Source organism: Anolis carolinensis, unplaced genomic scaffold (assembly GCF_035594765.1).
Source record: "Anolis carolinensis isolate JA03-04 unplaced genomic scaffold, rAnoCar3.1.pri scaffold_13, whole genome shotgun sequence".
Classification (NCBI taxonomy): domain Eukaryota; kingdom Metazoa; phylum Chordata; class Lepidosauria; order Squamata; family Dactyloidae; genus Anolis; species Anolis carolinensis.
Window position 1 is genome coordinate 2,869,677 of NW_026943824.1, and position 21,244 is coordinate 2,890,920.

The 21,244-nt window shown below is 42.7% G+C and overlaps 1 protein-coding gene across 2 annotated transcripts in view; it reads left to right on the top strand.

Moving 5' to 3' along the window:
* card11 (caspase recruitment domain family member 11) overlaps positions 1–21,244 on the top strand; it is an 80,915-nt gene that overhangs the window by 38,474 nt on the left and 21,197 nt on the right. For both annotated transcript variants that reach the window (XM_062964229.1, XM_062964230.1), the window contains exons 9-17: positions 506–682; positions 2,039–2,090; positions 5,601–5,716; positions 9,061–9,164; positions 12,506–12,558; positions 14,109–14,220; positions 14,388–14,589; positions 15,764–15,890; positions 19,002–19,242. In XM_062964229.1, the coding sequence (XP_062820299.1) occupies positions 506–682; positions 2,039–2,090; positions 5,601–5,716; positions 9,061–9,164; positions 12,506–12,558; positions 14,109–14,220; positions 14,388–14,589; positions 15,764–15,890; positions 19,002–19,242 (1,184 nt within the window). The remainder of the gene's footprint in view (positions 1–505; positions 683–2,038; positions 2,091–5,600; positions 5,717–9,060; positions 9,165–12,505; positions 12,559–14,108; positions 14,221–14,387; positions 14,590–15,763; positions 15,891–19,001; positions 19,243–21,244) is intronic.

Sequence of the window (21,244 nt, forward strand, 5' to 3'; positions counted from 1 at the left end):
TTTGGGTCATCAGCTGATTTTTCGATCTTGTCCTGAATTGCCTTTGTCCTGATGTCTTGCTCCTGGGCTGCAAGGATCAGGCCTTCTGTCTCCTTCCTTCTTCAGGGTCCCATTTGTGAGCCATAGCCAGGTCTTCTTCGTATCAGCTTTTCCTTCAATTTTGTCAAGGAACTTTCCATGCAATGTTTTGTGTCAGCTCTAGTTTGTAGTTCAGTTTTCTTGTACTGGTTATTTGTCTGCTGTACATTATTATTATTATTATTATTATTATTATTATTATTATTATTATTACAATCCCTTTAAGCCTGAGTTTACTGTGAGCTAATCCTAACAAAGTTCTACTTGAAGCAAACCCAAGAGGACAATTCTGGAAATGTGGTCAATAGCACTTGTTCTGTGGAAAGGGAAAGAAAGTCTGTCCTCCATCTCTGTGCTAAATGAACTTTTGGAAAGTGTAGCATTGGGAAGCAATGTTCATTAAATCTCTTCTTGCACTTCCTTCCAGAGCTTACCAAGAAACCTGCCCCTCACTGTGATTTCCCAGGCTTTTGAATCCCAAAGTGCCAAAGCCAATGGCCAGGAGGCAGACGATTCCTCAACTTCGGAGGAATCTCCTGAAGACAGCAAGTTCTTCCGCTCTGAGCAGCCCCGATTCCGAAGGATGAACCTGAAAGGGATCCAGGTAGGGTCCAAACTGAGGCGGGATTGCTGGAGTTTGTGATGTTGGGCAAGTTTGCTCTAGATGCATCATGAGTAGGATTCAGTGTGCTGTCTGTCTGGAGGGCAAACTACAATTCCCAGTGTGGTTAGTCAGTTAGTAGGTTGAGTTATGTCAGAGTATTTGCAGCTCAGCAGTAGTTGGATGGAAGCAGTGGAACACAGAACGAAGAGACACTCAGAGACGTTGGTAAAACTATTTACAAAGTTTTACTGTATGCAGCAATAATCAACACAAACAGACTTGCAGACGACAGACGAACACAGGACTGCTCTGTTCTCCAACAAAACTTGACTCGAACTCCAGGCAGACAGAACTCAACTGAACTGATGCAATCGTTATGCACAATAATAATAATAATAATAATAATAATAATAATAATAATAATAAAACTTTATTTATACCCCGCCACCATCTCCCCTATGGGGACTCGGGGCGGCTTACATGGGGCCATGCCCAGACACCATACAATATAACAAAATAAACAGCAAATCATAACACAATATAACAGTGCAAAATCATCGTATATATATTACAACCCAAATCGGAGAAAGCAATGAAAACCAGGGCAGGCCACATGAACACTTAATTAAAAACTCGGGAGAGAGAGACATAGGAATAAGGGGAAACAGGGAAATAAAATGGTGAAGCAGTCTAAAGGATAAAAACCAAGGGGAATAGCCAGAGTAATATAGTACATTTACTCCCACTTGTGTCTGGATACTCCCTAGTTCCAGCCACGCATCAAGGTCATCACAGCTTCTTGGCAATTAACTCTTTCCACATTATGGTTCAATCTGAATGATGCAATCAGTTGCAATACAAGCATGGCACAAATTGCATTTAAACACTATCAATACACAAACCCCACATTAACAAGTTAGTCATGGGGGTTCTGTGTGCCAAGTTTGGCCCAGGTCCATCATAGGTGGAGGTCACAGACTTGGGCATTGTTGTGTTGAATTCCAACACGAATCCCATGACTACCTTGCCATAACTGGGCACCTCTAAATTCCTGCCTTACAAAGAGAATATTTTCTGTCTTCCTCTCACTTGTTAAGTAATCTTAGCAATTCTGTCACATTGGCTCCCCCCGTTTCCTGAAGCCGTTCCATCCCCTTATGTTTGTGTAAACACAACTCCTGTTATTATTTCAAAATACAGGGATTTTGGTGCCTGCAATAACTGTCATCCTGTCCGACCCTCTTCATTTTCTCCGAAGGAAGGAGGCGCATGGAGTGGAGAATGTGTGGGCGGTGTTTCTTCTGGGGGAAAAGCAACACATGTCCCGAGTTCATTTTGATTTCTCTCCTCTTTCAGCTGCCAAGAACAAGATCCCCCGTCAGTGTGAGCAAGGCATCGGATTTTCAAGGTCAGAGAAAAAAAAAAGCCCACGTCCCCGTCGCCTTCGTCTTCCTCTTAATGCTCAAGCTGTTTGTCGCGTTCCTGTCGATGTTACCAGGCGGGGAAGCCCAAAAATAGTTCCCCAAAGATGCATGCAAATATAGTTAAGTTTCCCTTGAAACCAGAGCTTGAGGAAATGGGTTTCTGGACTAGGATGCACAGAATCCCCCATCCAGCATGGCAAAGGGTGCACTTTAGTCCCAAAAAATTGGGCCGGGCTGTGGCGCAGCTGGCTAGTAACCAGCTGCAATAAATCACTACTGACCGAGAGGTCATGGGATCAAAACCCAGGTCGGATTGAGCTCCTGACCATTAATAGCCTAGCTCATTGTTGACCTTAGCAGCTCGAAAAACAGTTGCATCTGTTCAGTAGAAAATTCTAGGTACTGCTTTATGCGGGGAGGCTAATTTAACTAATTTACAACACCATAAAACTGCCAGCAAAACATGAGGAAAGGAATGAGGAAGTACAGCCACTAGTGGACGGTGAAGCCACAGCTCCCCCTGTGGCCGGAATCGTGAAGCTGGAAAAATGTTAAATGCCTCTGTGTCTGTCTATACTGTATGTTGTTTGTCTGTTGGCGTTGAATGTTTGCCATATATGTGTTCATTGTAATCCGCCCTGAGTCTCCTTCGGGGTGAGAAAGAAGGGCGGAATCTAAATACTGTAAATAAACAAATAAATAAGGAACTTTCCCAAGGTTGGTGTGAGTTTTCCCGGCTGTATGGACATGTTCCAGAAGCATTCTCTCCTGACATTTCACCCACATCTAATTTTTTTCCGTGTCAGGAGCGACTTGAGATACCAAATCACTTTCTTTAGGACTACAACTCCCACTGCCCTGTTTTCCCAAAAATAAGACATCCCCAGAAAATAAGACCTAGTAGAGAGTTTGCTGAATTGCTAAATATAAGGCCTCCCCCGAAAGTAAGACCTAGCAAAGGTTTTGTTGGGAATTATGCTTGCCAAACAGAACACCAGAGCATGCAGGATTCGTAAATGTACATATAGTAGAGTCTCACTTATCCAACACTCGCTTATCCAACGTTCTGGATTATCCAACGCATTTTTGTTGTCAATGTTTTCAATACATTGTGATATTTTGGTGCTAAATTCATAAATACAGTAATTACCACATAGCATTACTGCATATTGAACTACTTTTTCTGTCAAATTTGTTGTATAACATAATGTTTTGGTGCTTAATTTGTAAAATCATAACCTAATTTGATGTTTAATAGGCTTTTCCTTAATCCCTCCTTATTATCCAACATATTCGCTTATCCAACGTTCTGCTGGCCCGTTTATGTTGGATAAGTGAGACTCTACTGTACATGAAAATAATGGTAGTAAAAAGAAATTCTTGCTAGGATTCACAGTTTGTTTGGTTATGTTGGTTTGCGATGACATCCACTGTACAGTAGATAATAAATGTCCATTTTTTTGTTCAACAAAAAAAGTGAATTCTTCTTCATGGAAAAATAAGACATCCCCTGGAAATAAGACCTAGCACATCTTTGGGAGCAAAAATTAATATAAGACAGTGTCTTATTTTCGTGGAAACACGGTAGCTCTAAGCATGATTGGAGGTGGAGTCCAAAACACACGGAGCAAGGCCAATTTGGAAAAGAAATACACAAACTCTTGAGAGCAGAAGTAATTATTATTCCAAATCCTTCTCTTGAGTGAATGATTTCCCCAAGCCCAACGATGAAAACAAACCCAACAGGTCATTTTCAAGATGAGATAAAGAATTCTTTGCTCAGCCACATCTGCCACCTGAGCACCAGGAGCCAGATGGCAATTAATTTGCTTAAAATTCTCTCTCGGTTTCTGTTTATACCACTATCTGCAGGGACCGGTGGTGAGAGTCTCTTTACAAAGAAGTCTCAAAGGCTTTGGCTCTTGGATCAACTTTTACTCAGATAGGAGAAGATCCCCAATCCTATTGCAAGCCGGTCTTGGGAAACATATTGTCGAAGGCTTTCATGGCCAGAATCACTGGGTTGCTGTGAGTTTTCTGGGCTGTATGGCCATGTTCCAGAAGCATTCTCTCCTGACTTTTCACCCACACCTATGGCAAGCATCCTCAGAGGTTGTGAGGTCTGTTGAAAACTAGGCAAGAGGGGTTTATATATCTATATAATGTCCAGGGTGGGAGAAAGAAAGAACTCTTTTCTGTTGCAGGCAGGTGTGGATCTAGTTTCTAACATAGGGCCAGGCTGTGGCGCAACTGTTTAGTAGCCTGCTGCAATAAAACACTACTGACTGAGAGGTCATGGGATCAAAACCCGGGTCGGATTGAGCTCCTGACCGTTAATAGCCTAGCTCATTGTTGACCTTAGCAGCTCGAAAAACAGTTGCATCTGTTAAGTAGAAAATTCTAGGTACCGCTTTATGCGGGGAGGCTAATTTAACTAATTTACGATACCATTAAAAACTGCCAGCAGTGCGAGGAAAGGAACGAGGAAGTACTATCATCAAGGACTCGGTGTCACAAGTGGACGATGAAGCAGCAGCTCCCCCTGTGGCCGGAATCGAGCCTACCCTCATGAAGCTGGAAGCTGGAAAATGTTAAATTGCCTCTGTGTCTGCCTGTATATGTTGTATCTCTAATGGCATTGAATGTTTGCCATGTATATGTGCATTGTGATTCGCCTTGAGTCCCCTTCGGGGTGAGAAAGAAGGGCAGAATATAAATATTGTAAATAAATAAATACTGTAAATAAATAAATAAACATACTCCACAATCTCTGAGGATGCCTGCCACAGATGTGGGTGAAAAGTCAGGAGAGAAAGCTTCTGGAACACGGCCATACAGCCTGAAAGACTCACAGCAACCCAGTGATTCCAGCCATGAAAGCCTTTGACAATACAGTAGAGTCTCATTTATCCAAGCTAAACGGGCTGGCAGAAGCTTGGATAAGCAAATATCTTGGATAATAAGGAGGGATTAAGGAAAAGCCTATTAAACATCAAATTAGGTTATGATTTTACAAATTAAGCACCAAAACATCATGTTATACAACAAATTTGACAGAAAAAGTAGTTCAATACACAGCAATGTTATGTAGTAACTACTGTATTTACGAATTTAGCACCAAAATATCACGATATATTGAAAACATTGACTCCAAAAATGCATTGGACAATCCAGAACGTTGGATAAGCAAGTCTTGGATAAGTGAGACTCTACTGTACATTGATTGGGTAGCATTTCTCAAAGGGAGTTGTTGTGACCTGGTTTTTATTTGTTTTTGGAGCAAAGAGGAAAGAGTCAGACAGGATCAGAAGGCAAAGAGAAGAGAAGATATAGAATTGACCACATCATGGGAGGTGGGGTTGGAAGCAATTACCGCATGTGTCAGGGATCTTGTTTGCCCACCATTGTTTCCATCCAAGCAGACCCTAATGCCAATATCTTAGGCACCTTTCATCCCTCCTGACGCTGTCTTTTTCTGTCGTTTGTGAGCCCAGCGGTCCGAGGACTCGACGACGACCGATGTGACAGCAGCAGCAGCCACGCCGACACCAATTCCTCGAATCCTGTTTCCATCAGCAACTCAGTGGGAAGCTGCAAAGTTGGCAAAATTGTAAGGAACCTTGTTGGGCACCCCATGCATGACTTTCCCTGTGAGAAGGGAAATTGAGTCCATTGTGATTTCCATATTGGCAATTCCACCTAGGTTTAGTCAATAACCTAACATCAAGTTATGGACCTAAAAAATAGTGTGGTTGCTGGCTTGCCATGATGTTTGTTTATTATCTGGAGAGAGGGAGAGGAGATCTTCCTTTGCTTGTTGCCTTGCGATCCGATTTCTTTCCTTTCCACATTATTTTTTTTATCCTGTCCTTGAGATCCGTAAGCCAAAGCAAAGGGGGAAGAACAAGGTTTCGGCACTTGCCAGCCGATCCATTTTCTCCGCCGGCTGGACGCATTCCCATAATCTCACAAGGTAGACATCCTATTACCCGACAATGCGATTCCCAACGTGACTTACGGAGGGAAGGATCCTGCTGAGCGCGAGAAAAAGGACACGGGGAGATTGCAAGAGACGCTGGCCCCTGGAAATGAAAAGCACGCTGATGGGACCATAAATTATCCCTCCTGGGATTGTCATTGCAACGAGGTCCCAATGGAAACAGCTAACAATAGTCACTGAGAAGCGAGTACAAAAATAGCGCCGATAGCGCTGAAGCAAGTACAAAAATAGCGCCGATAGCGCTGAAGCAAGTACAAAAATAACACCGATAGCGCTGAAGCAAGTACAAAAATAACGCCGATAGCGCTGAAACAAGTACAAAAATAACGCCGATAGCGCTGAAGCAAGTACAAAAATAACGCCGATAGCGCGGAAGCAAGTACAAAAATAACGCCGATCGCGCTGAAGTAAATACAAAAATAGCGCCGATAGCGCTGAAGCAAGTACAAAAATAACGCCGATAGCGCTGAAGCAAGTACAAAAATAGCGCCGATAGCGCTGAAGCAAGTACAAAAATAGCGCCGATAGCGCTGAAGCAAGTACAAAAATAGCGCCGATAGCGCTGAAGCAAGTACAAAAATAACGCCGATAGCGCTGAAGCAAGTACAAAAATAGCGCCGATAGCGCTGAAGCAAGTACAAAAATAGCGCCGATAGCGCTGAAGCAAGTACAAAAATAACGCCGATAGCGCGGAAGCAAGTACAAAAATAACGCCGATAGCGCTGAAGCAAGTACAAAAATAACGCCGATAGCGCTGAAGCAAGTACAAAAATAACGCCGATAGCGCTGAAGCAAGTACAAAAATAACGCCGATAGCGCTGAAGCAAGTAGAAAAATAGCGCCGATAGCGCTGAAGCAAGTAGAAAAATAGCGCCGATAGCGCTGAAGCAAGTACAAAAATAACGCCGATAGCGCTGAAGCAAGTACAAAAATAACGCCGATAGCGCTGAAGCAAGGGCCAGCTCTATTGTTGGGCAGATAGAAGAAACTGCTGAAAGTCAGGAAACCCTAATTCCAGACATGGGCAAACTTGGGCCCTCCCGGTGTTTTGGACTTCAACTCCCACAATTCCTAACAGCCTACCGGCTGTTAGGAATTGTGGGAGTTGAAGTCCAAAACACCGGGAGGGCCCAAATTTGCCCATGTTTGCCTTATTCCATCAAACTGCAGAAGGTGGAAAAGGTCTGGCACTTGAATACCAGATAAATCAATATAAATAGAATAACCGTCTCTGTGTTCTGGGCAGAAAAAAATAAAATAAAATTGACTTCAGAGGGTTGAACATCAGGGTGGAGGAGCAACTCATTAGCCATTATGTAAATCATAGCTTTGGGTTGAATAAGCTGTCAGAAACTTTGGAAGAGATGTCCGGCCAGACGCTTACTGATAAGATTGGCAAGGTATCAAGGCAAGAAGATAGTGGTCAGCGGATTATAAACACTCACTCCTTGGCTTTGGATTCTTTAGGAAGCTGCCTTGCCAAATGCTTTGGGAACTAGGCAAGTGGGGTTTATATTTATGTGGAATAATGTCCAGGGTGGGAGAAAGAACTCTTGTCACGTCAATTGATCGCCTTGATTAGCATTGAATGGCCTTGCAGCTTCAAAGCTTGGCTGCTTCCTGCTTGGGAGAATCCTTAGTTGGAAAGTGATTAGCTGGCCCTGATTGTTTCTTGTCTGGCACAGGTGTGGGTGCAATGGGTCGCCAAAGACTGATGACTTGAAAGTTGGGTTGCTGACCCGAAAACTCTAAAATCAGGAGAGTAAATAAAGAACAACACCCAGAAAACAATCAGGGCCAGCTAACGCTTCTCAACAAAGGATCCCCCCAGGCAGGAAGCAGCCAGGCTTTGAAGTTGCAAGACCATTCAATGCTAATCAGTGCCGATCAGTTGCAACATTCACACCCTGGACATTGTTCCATGGATATATACTGTATATACTTGAGTATAAGCAGACCCAAATATAAGCCAAGGCACCCAATTTTACTGCAAAAACTGGGAAAACTTATTGACTCGAGTATAAGACGAGGGGTGGGAAATGCAGCAGCTACGGGTGAAATTCAAAAATAAAAATAGATATTAATAAAATTGTATTATTTGAGGCATCAGTAGGTTAAATGTTTTTGAATCTATATATATAAAAGAGTGATGGCATCACGGCGAGCCACAAAACAACAAAACTACAGGCCCCCCAACCTCGAAATTTGACAACACAACCGATCATCCACGCTTCTAGGTTGATACAACAAAAAGAAAAGAAAAATAAAGTCCTAATTAGAGAGAGAGGAATAATTGCTTTTATCCAATTGCTGCCAGTTAGAAAGCTAAGCCCCTCCAACTTGGTCTCCTAGCAACCCAATAAAAATAATAAAAAACACTAAAAAAATTGATATAATAAAATACTATAATAACAGAAAATAACTAAAAATAATACAAGAAAATAATAAAATATAATAAATAAAAATATAACTTACAATAAAATTAATTAAAAAAATGCAAATAACGTCAAATAAAAATTACACAACAATTTTTAACCAATACCACCACCACTTTGCCACAGCAACGCGTGGGCGGGCACAGCTAGTACTTATATAAAACTGTAATTTAAGATAATAACATGGCTTTAATAAGATAAGACTGTCCAACTCTGAATACCTATATACTCGAGTATAAGCCGACCTGAATAGAAGCCGGCCAGGACCCTCACTCGAGTATAAGCCGAGGGGAGCTTTTTCAGCCCTAAAAAGGGGCTGAAAAACTAGGCTTATACTCGAGTATATACAGTAAACCCCACTTGCCTGGTTCCCAGCACACCATACTACTTCTGAGGATGCCTGGGTGAAATGTCAAGGGAGAATGCTTCCGGAACATGCCCGGAAAAGTCACAGCAATGTATGGGTTCCTTTTATATATGTGTTATATGTCTTATGTCTTCTTTCTTCTGGAAATGCAGCAAACGCTCCGGAATCGCAACCCCAGCATCATGTCCACGACCCCAGAGCCACCGGGCAATGACTCCATACTCCGGCGTTCCAAAGAAGATGCTCCCCATAGTAGGTGGGTGCTCCTCAATGTAAGATATAGCGAAATTGCAGACTCGAAATGCTTCATGCAACTCCTGTTATTAGAAGAGAGTCGGGTGCGTGATGAAACTCATTAGGGTGAAGGGAGAAGGCTGAGTTAGCGGCGGATGCTGTACTGCTTTGAGATGGTTACTGTCATTATATATAGAGAGATATAGATATATTCCCTCGCTGCATCTGCATAGGGCTGGGGGAGGAATATATGGAATTGTCAGAACGCTTCTGATCGCATTTGACAAGGTGACGAGGGCAACTCCGATTTTTCCTGGGCTTGTACCGCACCTGAAAATACTTCCCTTGGATGGAATCGTTGCCACCGGTGAACTGGTGACATTTTCTATGCTTTGTGGGGTTTTCTTTTCAAAGAAGGAGAGAAAGGAAAGGAAAGGGAAAGAACAGCTGTTGGATCAAACAGAGCCTTAAGCATGTGCAGATATATATATATATATATATATATATATATATATATATATATATGTAATGAAATTTCGGCCTAGGACAAAATAACAAAACGATACATCCTAGAAACACTAAACTTGGCATCACAACCCCTCATCCATGCCTCTACGTTCATACAATAAAAAGAAAAGAAAAATACAGTCCTAATTAGAGGGAGAGGAAGAATTGTTTTTATCGAATTGCTGCCAGTTAAAAGGCTAAGCTCCGCCCACTTGGTCTCCTAGCAACCCACTCAGCCCAGGCGACAGGCAGAGTTAGGCCTCACTTAGGCCTCTTCCACACTGCCTATAAAATACAGATTATCAGATTTGAACGGGATTATATGGCAGTGTAGACTCAAGGCCCTTCCACACAGCTATATAACCCATTTATAATCTTATATTATCTGCTTTGAACTGGATTATCTTGACTCCATACTACCATATAATCCACTTCAGTGTGTAGTCGGACACAACTGGACTTAATGTCAGGAGAAAACCTTTACCCTTGACCTTAACAATTCCTCAATACTTTATTTCCCATACCACCAGACTTCGCCACAGCAACGCGTGGCCGGGCACAGCTAGTGTGTGTGTGTGTGTGTGTGTGTGTGTGTGTGTGTGTATATATATTGTATATACTCGAGTATAAGCCGACCCAAATATAAGCCTAGGCAAATAATTTTACCACAAAAAAACCTGGGAAAACATTGACTCCAATATAAGCCGAGAGTGATAAATTTCAGAAATAAAAACAGATACCAATAAAATTACATTAATTAACCCTTGTGCTGGCAGGACTGCTGACTTGAAGGTTGGGTTGCTCACCCCATACAACTGATTTGAACTGCCAACCTTCAGGCCAGCAGTTCAGCAGCACAAGAGTTTAATCCATTGCACGTTTTTTGCGCCATAGATTTGCATGTTTTTGCACCATGGATTTGGAAGTTTTTGCGTCATAGATTTGCATGTTTTTGCTCTATAGACTCGCACGTTTTTGCGCCATAGACATGCATGTTTTTGTGCCATAGATTTGCATGTGTTTGCACCATAGATTTGCATATTTTTGTACCATAGATTTGCATATTTTTGCGCCATGGATTTGCATGTTTTTGCACCATAGATTTGCATGTTTTTGCACCACATATTTGCATGTTTTTGCTCGATGGATTTGCATGTTTTGCACCATAGATTTTCATGTTTTTTCTCTATAGACTTGCACATTTTTGCACCATAGACATGCATGTTTTTGCACCATAGATTTGCATGTTTTTGAACCATAGATTTGCATGTTTTCAAACTGCTAGGTTGGCAGAAGCTGGGGCTAACAGTGGGAGCTCACTCCATTCCCTGGATTCGAACCATCAACCTTTTGGTTGGCAAGTTCAGCAGCTCAGGGGTTTAACCCGCTGCACCACTGAGGACTCCTCGTGATTACACATACTGTACACAAACTAAGGCCCGTGGGACGGATGTGGCTCTCCAATGTCATTTACCTGGTTCTTGTCCTAAACTTTAGACTTAGGGTTGACCTAAGTCTACCTGGTCTTTGGAGGTCTCTTTCCTTACCTATGGTTTTATGAGATTGTCTAGATGCTCTTTGAAGGTCTCTTTGCTTAGCTACAGCCTAGATGGTTTTTGGAGGTCACTTTCCTTACCTATGGTCCTATGAGACCGTCTAGACGGCCTTTGAGGGTCCCTTTCCTTATCTATTGTCTTATGAAACCATCTGGATGGTCTTTGAGGATCTCTTTCCTTATCTATGGTCTTATGAAACCATCTAGATGGTTTTTGGAGGTTACTTTCCTTACCTATGGTCCTATAAGACTATCTAGATAGTCTTTGAGGGTTCCTTTCCATATCTATGGTCTTATGAAACTGTCTAGATGGTCTTTGAGGATCTCTTTCCTTACCTATGGTCTTATGAAACCATCTAGATGGTCTTTGAGGGTCCCTTTCCTTACCTATGGTCCCATGAGACTGTCTAGATGGTCTTTGAGGACCCCTTTCCTTATCTATGGTCTTCTGATGGCCTGATGAGATCATCTAGATGGCCTTTGAAGGTCCCTTTCCTTACTGATGGTCTTATGAGACCATCTAGATGGTCTTTGGAGGTCTCTTTGCTTACCTATGGTCTTATGAGATCGTCTAGATCAGGGGTCCCCAAACTAAGGCCCTCCAAGGCCATTGACCTGGCCTCTGTCCTAAATTTTAGGGTTGACCTAAGTCTGAACTGACTTGAAGGCACACAACAACAACAATCCTAATTCTGGACTATTTCATCCTAGTCCGGCCCCACAACCGTCTGAGGGACTGTGAATCGGTCCTCCACTTAAAAAGTTTGAGGATCCCTGCTCACAAGCTATATATGAAACGTAAACGAATGTTGGGTCCCACTTCCAGAATCCGAAATGATTCTCTTCCTGAGCATTTCAGATTGAGGATACTCCTCCTGGAAGTCCAGAAACACATTCCCTTGAAGCTCACATCTGTGAAACATCCCACTGTGGGAAGCCAAAGGCACTGGAGCTTCTAAGCCTGTGCGTCCTTTTCTGAAATAGTTCAGAGTCAAGAGATGCCAGGCGCGAAGTAGTCGAGACCTGAAATCCCGTCATGCCGGGAGAGGAGAGATGTCTCCTTTTTTAGGAGTTTTGGGTTGATCGGCTGCCCCGCTCCCAGCATCTCTCCTTTCTGGATGGAACCTTCTCCAACCTCAACACTTCACACACAACTCTCTCTGTTGGCACCATTTGCCTCCATGCAAGTGTTAACCTCTAACCAGCTTCCTGCATTGGAGAGGTCTTCTTCTACTGTTGCTGAATGCTGGGATGTGCTTTGAAAAGAGAAAGACAAAAACCACTGTCTTCTTTCATTCCAGCCTGACTGAGGAAGACAACGACAGCATTGGTTACGACACTTTGGAGTTAGACGGTAAGGAGGAGGCGGGAGGGTTTGGTTGCTTGGGTTGCCCAAGTTGTCAGATGCCTATGAAGAAGTGGATCGATATCCTTAAAAGCCTGTGCCGAAATAAACTCTCCGTCTCGACGGTACTGCTGGATCCCTTCGTTCCGCCGCCCTTTTACGCTGAAATAGACTGACATGCCTGTCTCTTTGAAAGGTACTGAATGGACCTCCTAATTGGCATCTCTGGGGTCATCCAGAAATGGAAAAGGTCTCTGGAAGTATTGAGCAACCACATTGCACTTCCATATCCCCACGTTTTCATCCAAACTCTTCAAATGTCCCAGTTTCCCTGCTTCATGCTCTTTCTCCTCCTGTCCTCATTATTTATTCATTTATTTATTTATTTCCAGTATTTATATCCCGCCCTTCTTTCTCACCCCGAAGGGGACTCAGGGCGGATTACAATGAACACATATATGGCAAACATTCAATGCCAACAGACAAACAACATTCAGTTTTAGACAGACACAGAGGCATTTTTAACATCTTTCCAGCTTCACGATTCCGGCCACAGGGGGAGCTGTTGCTTCACCGTCCACTAGTGGTTGTACTTCCTCATTTTGCTGGCAGTTTTATGGTGTTGTAAATTAGTCAAATTAGCCTCCCGCATAAAGCGTACCTAAATTTTCCCTACTTGACAGATGCAGCTGTCTTTCGGGGCTGCTAGGTCAACAACAAGCCGGGGCTATTTTTTTTTTTAATGGTCGGAGGCTTAACCCGACCTGGGCTTTGAACTCGTGACCTCTCGGTCAGTAGTGATGTACAATGCAGTGTGCTATTCCGACCATTCAGGATGACCCATGATATTCTGCTGCCAGAGCAGAGATGAAATACATTGTTGTTATTGTTGTTATTGTTGTTGTTGTTGTTGTTATTATTATTATTATTATTATTATTATTATTATTATTATTATTATTATTATTTATACCCTACTTTTCACAAGGACTCAGAGACCATGCCACCCAAGGCAACATTTTGGAAACTGGTTTTCAACCGTTTCCACTGAGCCATGATGATGATGATAATGATGGAGTTATAGAGACAATGCTAAATAATTTAGTAACGTGACCCAGTTAAACACTAGGAATTGTTTTGTTTTGGTGCAAATATTATGTTTGTCTTTGACTGATTTCTGTTGATTCGGTGTCCTGGAAACAATAGCTGTGTTTACTGGTACAGTAGAGTCTCACTTATCTAACTGAAACGGGCCAGCAGAACGTTGGATAAGCAAATATGTTGGATAATAAGGAGAGATTAAGGACATCAAATTAGGTTATGATTTTACAAATTAAGCACCAAAACATCATGTTATACAACAAATTTGACAGGAAACGTAGTTCAATATGCAGTAATGTTATGTTGTAATTACTGTATTTACGAATTTAGCACCAAAATATCACGATTCTGCCGGCCCGTTTATGTTGGATAAGTGAGACTCTACTGTACCAGTGTTGAGTCTTAGTTTTGATGCTTGTGTTGTATCCTACCAATCTTTTTCTCCTACTTCTTTCTCCAGATGAGTTTCACGACAGATATTCCTCATTGCCTTCCTCGTCCTCTTCTCATCAGTCTGAAGGGCTGGACTTGGAGCAAGTCAACTCCATTTTTCGGAAGTTCTCTCTGGAGAGGTATGTTGAAGGCTTGGTTGAGTTTGGGAGTGTGGTTTCTGGTCAGCATCTACTTGCTCAAGGCGTTCTTGCTCCGTGTTTACAAAATGATAAGCAGGCCACGGCTTCCACTCTTACGATTCCAAATTGAGAAAAGCCAATGTTCTCTCTTCTTCCCGTTGACTCAGGCCTTTCCGTCCTTCGGTGACGTCCGTTGGCCGCCTCCACAACACGTTCCATGCTGTCCAGCAAATCATTGTGAATGGAGACACGCTGGGTTCGGAGATCACTGTGCTGGGAGGGAACATCAAAGGGAACTTCGTCAAGTCGGTCAAGATGTATTCCCTGGCAGAGAAAGCTGGCCTCAGAGAAGGGCACCAGCTGCTTATGGTAAGGGAAACACGGCAAAATCATGTTGGGTATTATTATTATTTAATTGTATGACACAGTAAACAAGATAGATATGCTGGATTTCGTATCACAAAATCACAAGTCGAACACTTCCCAAGTGTCTAGGACTGTGTGATGTATTATTATTATTGTTATTATTATTATTATTATTATTATTATTATTATTATTATTATTATTATGACACAGCAAACAAGATAGATATGCCGGGCTGTGGCGCAGCTGGCTAGTAACCAGCTGCAATAAATCACTACTGACCAAGAGGTCATGAGTTCAAAGCCCGGGTCGGGTTAAGCCCCCGACCATTAAATAGCCCGGCTTGCTGTTGACCTATGCAGCCTCAAAAGACAGTTACATCTGTCAAGTAGGGAAATTTAGGTACGCTTTATGCGGGAGGCTAATTTAACTAATTTATAACACCACAAAACCGCCAGCAAAACACGAGGAAAGGAATGAGGAAGTACAGCCACTAGTGGACGGTGAAGCAACAGCTCCCCCTGTGGCCGTAATCGTGAAGCTGGAAAAATGTTAAATGCCTCTGTGTCTGTCTATACTGTATGTTGTTTGTCTGTTGGCATTGAATGTTTGCCATATATGTGTTCATTGTAATCCGCCCTGAGTCCCCTTCGGGGTGAGAAAGAAGGGCGGAATATAAATACTGCAAATAAATAAATAAATAAATATGCTGGATTTCGTATCACAAAATCACAAGTCGAACGCTTCCCAAATGTCTAGGACTGTGTGATGTATTTTAGGATGATGCGCGCAGATCCCAGTAGGGTGGCCTTTTGCAGTTGGCAGATCGTGATTTTGGCAATGTCTATTGTTTCCAAATGCCGGCTGAGGTCTTTTGGCACGGCACCAAGTGTGCCCATCACCACCGGGACCACCTGCACTGGTTTCTGCCAGAGTCTTTGCAGTTCAATCTTGAGGTCCTGAGAGCGGCTGAGTTTTCCTGTTGTTTTTCGTCAATGCGACTCTCACCTGGGATGGCAACATCAATGATCCAAACCTTTTTCTTTTCCACAACTGTGATGTCTGGTGTGTTGTGTTCCAGAACTTTGTCAGTCTGGATTCAGATGGTGCTAACTACACTTCTTAATAAGTGGAATAAATGCCACATTGGCGAGAATAACACTGCTTTTGTATCTCTAGGTGGAGGGATGCATCAGAGGGGAAAATACAACCCTACCCTTGGATGCCTGCACAAAGGAAGAAATCCACTGGATAATTCAGAAGTGTAGTGGGCAGCTGATACTCCACTGTAAATCGAATCACGAAGGTAAGGCATATGTCAAACTTTCAGACATGCATGTATATTTACGAACCACACCAAGCAACAATACAGTTCGAGAATGTATTTATTTATTTATTTACAGTATTTATATTCCGCCCTTCTTTCTCACCCCAAAGGGGACTCAGGGCGGATTACAATGAACACATATATGGCAAACATTCAATGCCAACAGACAAAAAACATACAGTATAGACAGACACAGAGGCAATTTTAACATTTCCAGCTTCATGAAGGTATGCTCGAATCTGGCCACAGGGGGAGCTGTTGCTTCATCATCCACGAGTGACACCGAGTGCTGTACTTCCTCATTCCTTTCCATGTGCTGCTGGCAGTTTTATAAATTAGTGTTGTAAATTAGTTAAATTAGCCTCCTGCATAAAGCGTACCTAAATTTCCTAGTTGACAGATGCATCTGTCTTTCAGGCTGCTTAGGTAAACAGCAAGCTGGGCTATTTAATGGTCGGGGGCTTAACCTGACCTGGGCTTCGAACTCATGACCTCTCAGTCAGTAGTGATTTATTGCAGCTGGTTACTAGCCAACTGCGCCACAGCCCTGCCCAATTCTTTACCGCCCTTCCATCTTTCCTTTCCCACTCTCTTCATCAATATTGTGGAACTAGATATATGTACCCTCAATTTGCTTCTGACACAATAAATCTATCTATCTATATGTAAATATAAATGTAATGTGCCTAATTAGGACCAAGTTAACAACAAAACCAATGGGCCAAATCACACCAAATCTGGCTACAAAACTAATCATTTCCCAAGGAGTGAACATCAAAAAACAAAAACAAAACAAATCAGAGACAAGGCGAGAAAAATCCTCAAAAATAAAGAAAACAATTCCCCTAGAACGCAAGTACCCAGGCTTCCAAGCAGCAAGCCATTAAATTCCAGCTCAATTCTAGCACAATTTACAAAAACAACAGCATAAATACATTGAACAATATACAAAAAAAAATGAAACACAGTAAGACAATAAAACAAGAGTTAATAATATCAATCAAACACCAAGTAAAATTCAGTCAACTTCATTGGTGGGGGGGACTGCAGCAGCAATATAAAAATAACATCATCAGTTAAAATACCAGAATAAAGGGACCTAATAAAATTCAGGATAGAGTTATAATGCCGACTGAGGCTGCTATTCCGCCTGGCCAACAAAGGATTCCCATATGCCACAGCGACACGTGGCCGGGCACAGCTAGTAATTAAATAAATATCATCTGCATCTTAAAGAAATTGCTTCCAAGAGTCACAGAAATGTTACACACCTTCTGTCACCCCTAAAATCAGAATAGTTGTTGTATTGGATGGAATAATATTTGCAGAACGGCTGGACCTCAGCTACAATTCCCTTTTCCTTGTGTATCACGTTTTATTTAGATGGTAAGCCTGAGGGCAGGGAATTGTCAAATTAACAATTTGTAAACTGCTCGGAGAGCCTTTGTGGCTGAAGAACGGGCTATAAATACTCTAAAGTTAATAAATAAAACCGCGTTTATATATAAGCTGGATAAAACGAGCATGTACGTGCTCTTCTCCCCAAGTTAAGTGGTCAAGGGGATTTGGAAAAGTTGGAAAAATGCTCCCATGCCTTTTCCCCCCTCGCAGCTTCCCTCGGCTCCTTTCATGTTTTCAAACATAAAAACGAACGCTACACTTGGCAGGAGCAAAAAAGTGAGATACAGATTGCGCGAGGTGCCAATTAGAGTTAATTATGAAATGATTGAGCTGTACTTTATATAAAGCCAAAAGGGAAAAAATCTATATCGAAAAGGGGGGTGATGTAAGGCTTGGGGTATAATTTTATCATTACCGGTGTCCTTTTGCAGAGTGCGTTCTTGTGGAGAGATATTCAAACGTGGGGGTCATTTTACTTCCCTTTCTAAGAGGTTATTTCTCTCGGTAACTGCTTTAACATCTGATAGATGGGTTTATCTGTGTCTTCTTGCAACTAAATTCAAAGAGTGCCTTGTATAAGATTTTAAAGCTGATCCCTGCCATTTACAGAAATGCATTACACTGAGGAATTGGGAAAAATATTTCTCCACCAAACATCAGTGAGAAAAAATTGCAGAATATATATATATATATACACACACACACACACATACATACTAGCTGTGCCCGGCCACGTGTTGCTGTGGCATAGTATAGTGGTATAGGAAATAAAGTATTGAGGAATTGGTGGTAGTTAAGGTAAAAGGTAAAGTTTTTCCCCTGACATTAAGTTCATTATAAATGGGTTCTATAGCTGTGTGGAAGAGCCTTGAGTCTACACTGCCATATAATCCAGTAAAAATCAGATAATCTGTATTTTATAGGCAGTGTGGAAGAGGCCTAAGTGAGGCCTAACTCTGCCTGTCCCCTGGGCTGAGTGGGTTGCTAGGAGACCAAGTGGGCGGAGCTTAGCCTTCTAACTGGCAGCAATTGGAATTAAAACAATTATTCCTCTCCCTCTAATTAGGACTTTATTTTTCTTTTCTTTTTGTTGTATGAACGTAGAGGCATGGATGTGGGGTTGTGCTGCCAAGTTTAGTGTTTCTGGGATGTGCAGTTTTGTTGTTTTGTCCTAGGCCGAAATTTCATTACCCTTATATGAGCTGCTGAACTTGCAGACCGAAAGGTCCCAGGTTCAAATCCCAGAAGCGGCTTGAGCGCCCGCTGTTAGCTCCAGCTCCTGCCAACCTAGCAATTTGAAAACATGCCAATGTGAGTAGATCAATAGCTACTGCTCCGGCAAGAAGGTAACAGCGTTCCATGCAGTCATGCTGGCCATATGACCTTGGAGGTGTCTACGGACAACGCCAGCTCTTCGGCTTAGAAATGGAGATGAGCACCAACCCCCAGAGTCAGACATGACTGGACTTAACGTCAGGGGAAACCTTTACCTTTACCTTATTATATAGGGAAGAACTTTATCTAGGTCCACCATTGTCAGACACGTTTGGAGAGACATCCCAAGCAGTTCTTCCATTGGGGTCAGTGATATAGCACCAGACTAGATTGAATTGCTGGTCTCGTTTATGGTGAACCAGGTTCCTAAGCTCGTACAATCAATGGTTATGACTTGGGTTCTTTCCATTGTAGAATACAGGAATCTTCTGACTGAAATCAACGAAGGGCTGGTGACGTCAGGAGACTCTTTCTACATCCGCCTGAATCTGAGCATCTCCAGCCAATTGGACTGCTGCTCCCTCTCGGTAAACTGTGACGAAATCCTTCATGTCCTCGACACCATGTACCAAGGGAAATGTGAATGGCTTTGTGCCCGGGTTGACCCCTTCACTGACCGGGATTTGGAAATGGGCACCATCCCCAATGGCAGCAGGTGAGCAAAGTACAAACCTCCTCATCCCCAGACACTACAAATCCATCAGCAGATCAGGGTTGGATCAAGAAACCAAGAGACCAGGGTTAGATCAAGACATCAGCAGATCAGGGTTTGATCAAGAAACCAAGAGACCAGGGTTAGATCAAGACATCAGCAGATCAGGGTTGGATCAAGAAACCAAGAGACCAGGGTTAGATCAAGACATCAGCAGATCAGGGTTTGATCAAGAAACCAAGAGACCAGGGTTAGATCAAGACATCAGCAGATCAGGGTTGGATCAAGAAACTAAGAGACCAGGGTTAGATTCAAGACATCAGAAGACCAAGGTTGGATCAAGAAACTAAGAGACCAGGGTTAGATTCAAGACATCAGGAGATCAGGTTTGGATCAAGAAACCAAGAGACCAGGGTTAGATTCAAGACATCAGGAGATCAGGGTTGGATCAAGAAACCAAGAGACCAGGGTTAGATCAAGACATCAGAAGACCAAGGTTGGATCACGAAACTAAGAGACCAGGGTTAGATCAAGACATCAGGAGATCAGGGTTGGATCAAGAAACCAAGAGACCAGGGTTAGATCAAGACATCAGCAGATCAGGGTTGGATCAAGAAACCAAGAGACCAGGGTTAGATTCAAGACATCAGCAGATCAGGGTTGGATCAAGAAACCAAGAGACCAGGGTTAGATCAAGACATCAGCAGATCAGGGTTGGATCAAGAAACCAAGAGACCAGGGTTAGATTCAAGACATCAGCAGATCAGGGTTGGATCAAGAAACCAAGAGACCAGGGTTAGATCAAGACATCAGGAGATCAGGGTTGGATCAAGAAACTAAGAGACCAGGGTTAGATCAAGACATCAGCAGATCAGGGTTGGATCAAGAAACCAAGAGACCAGGGTTAGATCAAGACATCAGCAGATCAGGGTTGGATCAAGAAACCAAGAGACCAGGGTTAGATCAAGACATCAGCAGATCAGGGTTGGATCAAGAAACCATGAGACCAGGGTTAGATCAAGACATCAGCAGATCAGGGTTGGATCAAGAAACCAAGAGACCAGGGTTAGATCAAGACATCAGAAGACCAAGGTTGGATCAAGAAACTAAGAGACCAGGGTTAGATCAAGACATCAGAAGACCAAGGTTGGATCAAGAAACTAAGAGACCAGGGTTAGATTCAAGACATCAGGAGATCAGGGTTGGATCAAGAAACCAAGAGACCAGGGTTAGATTCAAGACATCAGGAGATCAGGGTTGGATCAAGAAACCAAGAGACCAGGGTTAGATCAAGACATCAGGAGATCAGGGTTGGATCAAGAAACCAAGAGACCAGGGTTAGATTCAAGACATCAGGAGATCAGGGTTGGATCAAGAAACCAAGAGACCAGGGTTAGATCAAGACATCAGAAGACCAAGGTTGGATCACGAAACTAAGAGACCAGGGTTAGATCAAGACATCAGAAGACCAAGGTTGGATCACGAAACTAAGAGACCAGGGTTAGATCAAGACATCAGGAGATCAGGGTTGGATCAAGAAACCAAGAGACCAGGGTTAGATCAAGACATCAGCAGATCAGGGTTGGATCAAGAAACCAAGAGACCAGGGTTAGATCAAGACATCAGCAGATCAGGGTTTGATCAAGAAACCAAGAGACCAGGGTTAGATCAAGACATCAGCAGATCAGGGTTGGATCAAGAAACCAAGAGACCAGGGTTAGATTCAAGACATCAGGAGATCAGGGTTGGATCAAGAGAGCAAGAGAACAGTGTTGAATCAAGACACCAAGAGACCAAGGTTAGATCAAGACACTGTGAATTTCAACTCTCAGAAGCTCCAGCTAGTTTAACCAGCAGTTAAGAATTCTGAGAGCTGAAGCCCAGGACATCTGGAAGACCAAAGATTGGTCTTTTTAGCAGTCTATGATATCTCCAACAAGTCAATTTTAAAGAGCAAGCATTCTCGAGGCCAGGCTTGCACAACCTGTGGCCCTCCAGCTGTTTT